Source organism: Equus quagga, chromosome 20 (assembly GCF_021613505.1).
Source record: "Equus quagga isolate Etosha38 chromosome 20, UCLA_HA_Equagga_1.0, whole genome shotgun sequence".
NCBI lineage: Eukaryota > Metazoa > Chordata > Mammalia > Perissodactyla > Equidae > Equus > Equus quagga.
This window is the reverse complement of record NC_060286.1, coordinates 41,127,145-41,136,006: the sequence shown is the minus strand read 5'-3', so window position 1 is coordinate 41,136,006 and position 8,862 is coordinate 41,127,145. Positions and strand designations below refer to the sequence as shown.

The following is an 8,862-nucleotide window of genomic DNA, read 5'->3' as shown; positions in this document are numbered from 1 at the left end:
GGGGGGGGGGGGTGAGCTGCCCAGAGGGCAACTCGAGACTGCACATTGTGACTCAAAGGGGCCAAGTATTTCCAAGCGGAAAGTGAGCCAGGAGGCTCCCCGCTTTGAGAAACGCAGTTAAGATTTATTTCAAATGGTCAAGTGTACATCCAGGATAGGCCAAAACCTCCGGATCCCGGGATGAGACTCAGTCATCATCGGATCCTTATTTTCAGGGTCAAGAGCCATTTCAGTTCACACCCCCTCGTTCCTAATTCAGAGTTCTGGGGCAAGAGAGGACCTTGATGATCTCTGTGTTCAACCCCTCCCTCGAGAGGGGCGAAAAGGTGGGCCCGGGTGGGGGGGACTCGCCAAGGATCTCACAGCGAGTTAGTGGCAGGGCTGGGACGAGGTCCCGGCCCCCCAGCAGCCAACCCGGGGCTCTCTCTGCCTGACACACGGCCGCTGCACTCCGCACAATCTACCGGAAAGATCTAGGGGTTGCGGTGTGGAACCAGGCGTGAGTGCGAGTCGGATGTGGCGTGTGAGAATTAACGAACGAAAAGAGTTCGGCCCTTCCACAGTGGCTGGTCACGCACAGCACTCGTAACGGTTTCACGAGGACCCCGCGGCCGAGACCCCCGCCCCGGGAGGGGGGGGCGTCGGCACGGCATCCTGGTTCAGTTGCCTTGTTTTTTTTTGGTCTTTTTTAATTTTTGCATTTAGAATAACATACTTATTTCTTTTACTTGTTTAAAGATGAAATTCTTATTATTAAGTTTTTTGATCATGCATTAAGAGAGAGAAGGAGGATTCTGGCATTGCATTTGTCACACAGCAACACAGAGATAGAGTATAGCTAAGCATAGCGTTCACCAGAGTAGGCACAAAAGAGCAAATCCCACCACAAAGATGAGAACAGACCGCATGGGGTGAGCTCTGCGGGCCCCGAGGATATAGAGGGGCCGGGGCGGGGGGCGGGGGACGCTGCTTAGATCTCCTCGTCACCAGCCTCCTTGCTGAAGGTGGTCATGTCGATCTTCTCCGGGAAGATGATGTTGACGGCCAGATCCTCGCCGCTGTTGTACTGCAGGAGGACGTTCTTCTTCTTGCGCAGCATGTGCTGGTAGCGCAGGTTGGACACCCAGGCCTCGCACTTGTTGAGGAAGACGATGCCCATGGTGCCCAGCACCACCAGGCTGGTGAGCACGCCGAGGATGGTGAAGCAGACAGCCTGGCCCTCGGAGAGGAGGGGAGTGCTCTTGTTGAGCTCCTTCATGGACACCTTCAGGATGTGGTGCTCGGGCTGCGGCACGGGCAGCTCGTGCACCCCCGGGGTCAGGCGGTAGGTCAGCCCATAACCACTGGGCAGACGGGTGACCTGCTGGGGGCTCTGCACGCGCTTCTTGCCGCAGAGGGGGCCCGTGAACTCAGGCTTACACAGACACTCGTACCTCACCTGGCTGTGCTGCAGGCAGGTGCCCCCGTTCAGGCACGGGTCGGTGGTGCAGGTGGTCACCGGGCGGCTGCAGGTCTTGTCCATGAAGCCGGCGGGGCAGCGGCAGCGGAAGTCGCCCCCGATGTCGGTGCAGATGCCTTGGTTCTCGCACGGGTTGGGGATGCAGCTGTTGGTCATGATCTCGCAGAAGTTGCCCGAGAAGCCAGGAAGGCACAGGCAGGAGGCATGGGAGGCCTGGCCCTCGTCGTCCACACAGCTGCCTCCGTGCTGGCAGGGGGAACTGTAAGATAACGGGGGACACACGGTAAAGGGCCCTCGGGGGCTGGGCCGGGACAGTGCTGGGGAAGGAGAGGTGTTCTGCTCCCCTCACGCCATGTCGCAAACTTCCCCAGGCCTGACGAAAGGGCAGATGCTCAGAACACACTGGTGAGTGAGTGAGTGACAGCCAGGAGGCCCAGGGAGGTGAGGGCGCTGTGACCCCTGCCTAGAGGGGCCCCAGGCTGTCCGAGGGTGGGATGCACACCTGTATGGGGCATGCCAACCTGGAACAGGCCTGACCTCCCAGGCCAGAAGGCCTGTCTCCTTTTCTGCCTCTTACGTCATCTCTCCGACCAGAGGACTGACGGTTAGTCACTGGACAAGTGGGGAAACTGAGGCTGAGAAGGCAAAGTTAGTGATAACGCAGGGCTGGAGCGGGCCCTTCCCTTAGCCCTGTCCCCGGGCCACTGCAGCAGAGCCAACGAGGGTGTCACTCACCCCCCCCCCCCCCCCCCCGCCACCATCACCTCCTACTGTTATTCTTATTGTGGGAGAAAGCCTTGGGGACTCTCAGAGGGAGAGAAGCGCACGGTCCATCTGCGCCAGCTCGAGCCAGTGTCTGTGCCCGGCCGGTCGACAGTGCCCCATTCACCCAACTGCAGCTTGCAGACGAAGCTGTTGGCTCCAAGCGGAGCACACAGAGCATTTAACGTAAGTGCTTTTAAACGAGCAGGCCCTTTGTCATCTGATAAATGCCAAAACTCCAGGGAAGAAAGGGGCCCTGAGCCCAAGAAGTCAGCATTGCTGCTTCAGGGGTGAGGGCCGCCGAGGACCTGGGCTGGGCAGGAATTTCAAGGGCCCTGGGCTCTATTTGGACAGACTGGTTCAAGTCTGTTAGAGAGAAAAGCAAAATATTTTAAAGGTCCTGCTCTGGACTTCCCCTTTGGGCAAACAAGCAGACACGAAGCCGGGGTGTCGTGCCTCTCCTCTGACCCCCGTGAATGCCCGTCTGCAGCACGCGCCAGCTCTGGGCGCTCTCTGCACTGCCCTGGAACGGCCGGGTCAAGATGAGCTCGTTCTGCATTTCAGCTCCTGTTTCCCCAGAGGACAGGGGCACCCCCACCCCCAGTTGCCAGCCCAGGACTGGGCTCCAGTTTGAATTCTTGTGTCTGTCAGGATCTCTCCTGGTCTCCACGGAAGCCCCATTGGAGGAGGCCGGAGGGCTCAGTGTAACTAAGCAGATAAGGGCCGGAAATGGCGAAGCTGCTAGAAAGCAGCCCCTGCCCACTCAGGGAGGTGCAAGAGGGGCCAGTGGCCCTTCTCTCTGTTGTGCCCACTACTCCGACGTCCCAGAGCCCCTCGCCACTGAGGGTAGCTGAGAGCTGGACTCTAACCCCTTGGCTTTACGGCTGGTCCCCCATCCCCTCCCCATGCCGGCTGCAGCCCCGTCTCCCCACCTCCTCCGCCTATCAGTTCCCTCCTAAGACATCCCCGAAAACCCAACCACAGAGCCTGCCAGTTCCCCCCAAATCGCCCCCTAAAATGTGGGGAGTGGGTTCCACAAACAGCCTGCCAAACCCTGATCTCTTATCATGTTGTCGTCTTTAGAAAATTATGCAGCTCGAGCTCCAATTCGCGGTCCCAATCTACTGTCACTCACACACATCAGGACTCGGAACGTCAGGGGAATATGAAATCGCCTTCAGGATCATTTGAAAAAATTATGGAAATGACACGTTCCCCCATAAATACCCTGATCCAGGGCAGCCCCCCACGGGGCTGCGGGATGAGCACTTACCCCGGCCTTTGTCAGGCGACAGGTCCAACTGGCTGAGGCTGAAAGGGTCTTTGGGGGTGCGAAGCAGAAATCAAAGGCAGTATTCATCAGTTCACACACAGTCGGGAGACAATACTCACCCGTTAATGGCGCAGGGCCCGTCCTTCTTCTGACAGTCCTGTCCGGAGAACCCAGGGGTGCAGGAGCACTCGTAGTGGCCCGAATCAAGGTTCACGCAGGTCCCGTTGTTAGCACAGGGGGTGGAGGCGCAGGCCCGGATGTCTGGCGGGGAGAGGAAACCAGACCTTGTTACCCCCTCCTCCAGGGAGGCAGCAGGGGACAGAGGCTGGAAGGGGAGCTCCCCGGGTGGTGGCAGGGAGACCCCCTCCACCTGGTCAAGGGGGAACCCCAAGTAAGCTGCCTAGATGTCTCTGCTTGTGGCCACTGCAAATGGTCACCAAGTGGGGTCCTGAGAAGAAGGTGCAGTGACACCCCCAAAACCCTGAAGGGAGTAAACAGCTCGGGGAGCTGAAGGGGCTTCCCTGTCGGTCACAGAGACAGAAAGGGATGGCCGCTCAGTGACATGCAACCCAGGACAGCTGGACCCTTTCATCCCTCAAGTCCAGCAGCGTGATCTTCACTGCAGACCCCCGCCCTCCCCAAAAACAGTGTGCACCGAGCCCAGATTCCCTCACGCCTGCCTCCCCCAGACAAGTTTTCACGTCCAGCTTCTCATGTTTGGTGGGGGGCCCTGCCACTCGGGGGACGAGCGCAGCCCAACTGTTACACACATCAGCTGCCCTTCAGACTCTTCCATCAAAGACGGGCAGGGGGAAATCGAGATGTAAAGACCCCCGGTGGGAATGGAGGAAGCTGACTTAGCTCCAGGACCGCCTCCCCCTCCTGGTGGTCTCTCATTTGGCTCTCGGGTCTGAACGAAGGGGGTCCATGATAAAAAGGCTCCATCTTTGGAAGGTAGCAAAATCAGAACTATTGAGCACTCTCCTGTCAGCGCGGGTTTCCATGCACACTGGTATATTTCTACCGCCTTGTTGCACCTCCCGTCATGCACACTTCATTATCCGGGGCTCAGCCAGCCAGGGACGAGCTGAACAAAGCGGCCTGGGCCACGGGATCTCTGACAGTGGAGACCTCAGCCTCAGGCAGGGCCGGAGCAGGGGACCTTTGTTGCGCCCATCTCCAGCGGACTGTGGAGTCCAGCTCCCCCCTACTCTGTGCCTCACTTTCCCCACTTATAAAAGAAGGGGCTCTCTCTGGCCCTCTCGGAGGCAGCTTTGAGCTTTGGTTCTCTAGATTCCAGCTCCTGCACCTGCCAAATATAAAGCCTGGGCCAACCAGAGACGCAGCAAGTTAAGGCAGACTTGGGGGGGCTCCCCAGGGCTGAGGCCACACATGTGCAGGTTCTTTCCCTCTTTTAAAGAGACCCACACCCTCGTGGAGGGGAGATGGCAATCAATCGGCGAGGAAAAGCCGGCGCTGATGGCCTATCCCAAGCCCACGAGGTGTTCCCTGGGAGCCCCGCTCGGTGCGAGGAAACATAAAGAGGATTTGTAACGGGAAGGCCCCATGGCAGGCTCCTAATTCTCTGCTCCTGGCTCTCCTGTCGCTCAGAACCTTACACGGAAGCTGAATAGCTGGCGACCACCCCACGGCTCTCCCGGCAGAGCCAGGCCTCGTGAGCGAGGGGCAGCCCACCCCCTCCCGTCCCTGGCCTCCACCCTAAACAGTTGGGTAGATTAAACATCAAGCGGCCGGGGGTCTCTGCTGGGGCAGCAGCTGCGGCCAGGACAGCCTCAAAGATGGGCGCAGGGGGAGAGGGCCCTCAGTCACCCCGAGGGCTATTTCCTGAAAGCCACTGTCAACCCAGTGGGGAGGGGACCCTTTGTCTGGAGAACTCCAGGGAGGAGTCCCAGGCTTAGATACCAGAGACGGTGGGATCCAGGCTGGAAGCCCTGATCCCGGAGTGCCTTTGCTGGGATCCCTGGGGTCCCCAAACAGCTCCAAGGGCCTGTGAGGGTGCCGCACTGAGGGCCAGAGCATGACTCAGCTGCAGCAAAGCCCTGCGCCATCCTGGGGGGACCCGAGACAAGGTGGGGGGCTCGGTTTTGAAAGCCCGCTGCCTTGGCTCTATGGGGCACAGGTGATAACAATACCCTCTCAGGTTTTCCTTTAAGGGAGGGTGTCAGAAACCACCTCGGAGGAGCATGGACCCATTCCCGGGCCTGGGGGAGGGGTTTTTAGCTGGCTTTTCTCCCGACTTCTCATGTGTCCCTGAGCAGACCCTTTTACTCCCTGAGCCTCAGTTTCCCTATTGGTACCACTCATCTCTGCTGATGCTGGGGACCCAGGGACAGGCCCTGTGGCAGCTGCCTGCAATGCTGGGAGATTTTTTCGAGGACTTCAGTTTGCTGGGGCTTCAGGGCAGATTTTGCCAAATGAGAATGGGCTCAGACAAACATTTTGCAGCCCGAAAACACAGCGACAGCCAACTCTCAATTGCTCAGGGTAACAGAGGACAAAGATTGCATAAATTAATGAAATCAACAGATAACACCAATCTGCACTGTAACCCCGTCTCAGCCTTCACCGGCCCCACCTGCCCCTACACCTGACCTCTTCAGTCACAGCCCCTGGCCCTGGCCTGGCGGCCCCTTCTCCCCGGCAGCTTGTGTGCGTGTGGGTGTGTGTTGATGTGTTTCTTGCGGCCTCCTTAACAGCATCGAGTGTGAATTTCTTGGAGGCTCAGCTGTGTGACCTCCGGAGTCCCCTCTCTGAGCCTCAGTGACCTGCACAGGTCTGTGGTCCCCACCCTCTCAGCTCTGTGTGGTGTGTGTTTATTTTGTGACTCTTTATTCAACAGGCAGCTCCCTGGCAGCCCTGCCCCCCCCCCCCAGGGCCTTCTTGGGGCTGGTGCGGTGCCGGTGCCGGTGCCGAGGGGAGCACATTAAGTTCCTACCTGTGAGGAGGCTCCTGGCACCAGCGGGAAGTGTATAAACAGATCATTACCATACAGAGCTCTGGGTGTGTGGGGATAAGGCGGGAGGGGGAGGGGAGGCCGCCACGAGCTGGGAGGAGGTGGCTGGGGGCAGAGGGGCAGAGGGGGTGGGCAAGGGCGCGTGCCAACCTAAGTCGCAGAGGTTCCCGTCCCAGCCGTCATCGCAAATGCACTGCCAGGGTTCCACACAGAGTCCATGAACACAGCCAGGAAAGGTCACGCATTGGTCACACAGGGGACCCTGCCAGCCAGGCTGGCACCTGCGGGAGGTGGGGGGAGATGAGGACATATGAGGGGGGGCAGGGGTGGAGAGGGAGCTCCTTCTGCTTTCTGTGGAACCAAGAGCCCTTGGGGAGGTCTTTGCACACTACCAGGCCACTGGGTCCCAGGAAGCTAAGACCAGTCACCCGAAGGGAAAAGCTTACACAGAACAGACCGGGGTGGGGGGGTGTCCCTGAGAGCCTCAGAGAGCACTGCGTTTTGCCGCAGTGGCCTGCAGTGGTCTCCCCCTGCAAGGGGGCACCCCAATTCTGAAAAAACAGACAGGAGCTGTGGCTACCCCCCACCTCTTCCCCCCACCAGTCTCCTGCGGGGGCGAGGAAGCTGTTTGCGCAGCCCAGCAGCCAAGCCCCCCCATTTTTTTCTGCCTGACACTATGACTCCCCAGGATTCTGTGCCCCCTCAAGCTGCCTCTGGGGAGCCACTCCATTACCTGCAAACATTGTCATCCTCGCAGAATCCATTTTGGGGGTGGCAGGCCGGGAAGCATTCAGCTCCTGAGGCACGAGAAAGGTTACACCATTCACCCCGCAAGGCCCCAGAGGTCACGGCAAAGCTGGTCTCCCCCCACACAGCCCGCAGCCTCCCTGAAAGGAGCTGACGACCCTCTGTGGTCCTACCAGCTGGCACACAGTAGGCTCTTCATGTCAACCCCCTCAGGAGGAAAATCTTTGCCACGTTCCTGGTTGTGGCGTGACCACAGTACACTACCTAGTTCCTAGGAGCAGATCAAGACACCCAATTTCCCCCAAAGAAAATACGCAACCTCACATCCTAAAAGTGGGGGTGGGGGGACGGTGGATAGGGAGATTTTGAGCCCGGGGCACTCAGCGAAACCCTCGCTTTTGCAAAGTGAGCTAAATGGGGAGCAGATTTTGAGGTCTTCCACTCTGGGAGAGCCCAGACGGGTTCACCTGGTGGGCTCGCAGGTAAGGCGTCTGCGTTGTTTTAAAGGTTAATCCCAGCGAAACCAGGCACCCAGGTCAAATTCCCCCATCTCCCCTTCCCTAGACCTCATATTAAAAAGACACGCAATGGTTTTTCAGAGCCTGCTGCAATTCTGACACTGTTTAGAGATTCTGACACTTTAACAGGCACCTACTGTGTGCATTTACTTCAACCGGCTCTCCAGCCTTCCAGACAGCCCCCTCCATAACCACTGGTGCAGTGGGGGCGGGGGGCACTGCGGGAAGGGGGCAATTCACTCACTGTCAGAGACAGATGGCTGCTGCAGACAGAGGTGTCGCAGCCCCTCACCTAGAGACGCGCGACGCAGGAGGGGCTCGGGCTGGGCTCCTGGTGGGGAATTTGGGTCCACGACGGCCAAGTCACCCCCACTGCCCTCACAGACCTGTTCCCGAACGCGCACACAGGGCACCCCAAAGTTGCACCCCAGAGCATTTCACACAGGACTCCCCAGCATCATCTCGTTCCTCCACATCTCCTCTCTCAGCGCACCGACACCCCTGCGAAGGCCACTTCTGCGGCGCGAGAAGGGGCGGGGGTCCCACACCTCCCCTGTCCCCGGGACCCCAGGGCCGGGCTTGGCATGCGAGGGTGGCAGGGAGGGCGAGGCAGGCACAGCGCGGGGCTTAGGGTTAGGCGGGACGGGCGGGAGTTGGGGCGCATGGGACGGGGCGCGCGGGGCACCGGCGGCGGGGGGCGTCGCAGGCTTCCCCAGAGGGGGCGCGAGCCAAGCCGCCGGGGGGCTCACCATGGGCACTGCGGCCGAAGGCCAGCAGGAGCAAGAGGACGGGCAGGAGGGCTGCGGTCGCGGTCATCGCGGGGCGGTCGGGGTCGCGGTCCCGGGAGCGGCGCAGGGGCAGGTCCGGCTCCGGGTGCCGCGCTGGGCTTCTGGTTGCGGACGCGGAAGGGGGCGCGGGCGCGCGGCGAGGGGAAAGCCAGGGCTGCACCGGGCTGCGCTGCGCTCTCCGCCGCCGCCGCCGAGCTGCCGCCGCCGCCGCGCGCGCCGCCCTTTTCGTACCGCCGCCCCCCCCGCGGCCCCCGCCCCCCCCCCCCGCCCCCGCGCGCACGGGGCCGGCGCCGGCCAGTCCGGGGCGGAGAGCGCAGCGCAGCCCGGTGCAGCCCTGGTAA

The 8,862-nt window shown here is 60.3% G+C and overlaps 1 protein-coding gene across 3 annotated transcripts; it reads right to left on the bottom strand.

The window, feature by feature from the left end:
* Positions 1-715: 715 nt before the first annotated feature.
* Positions 716-8,756, bottom strand: DLK1 (delta like non-canonical Notch ligand 1). 3 transcript variants are annotated; one of them, XM_046647595.1, is made up of 6 exons: positions 8,483-8,753; positions 7,202-7,265; positions 6,619-6,749; positions 3,614-3,755; positions 1,439-1,718; positions 716-1,219 (listed from the first exon to the last, which is right to left on the bottom strand). In XM_046647595.1, exons 1-6 carry the CDS (start codon positions 8,547-8,549, stop codon positions 971-973), a joined length of 933 nt encoding a protein of 310 aa, XP_046503551.1. In that variant the 5' UTR covers positions 8,550-8,753; the 3' UTR covers positions 716-970. The 3 variants fall into 3 exon arrangements, with proteins under 3 accessions (XP_046503551.1, XP_046503552.1, XP_046503550.1); XM_046647596.1 differs by having other exon boundaries at positions 716-1,213; positions 8,483-8,752; XM_046647594.1 differs by having other exon boundaries at positions 716-1,718; positions 8,483-8,756.
* Positions 8,757-8,862: the final 106 nt, after the last annotated feature.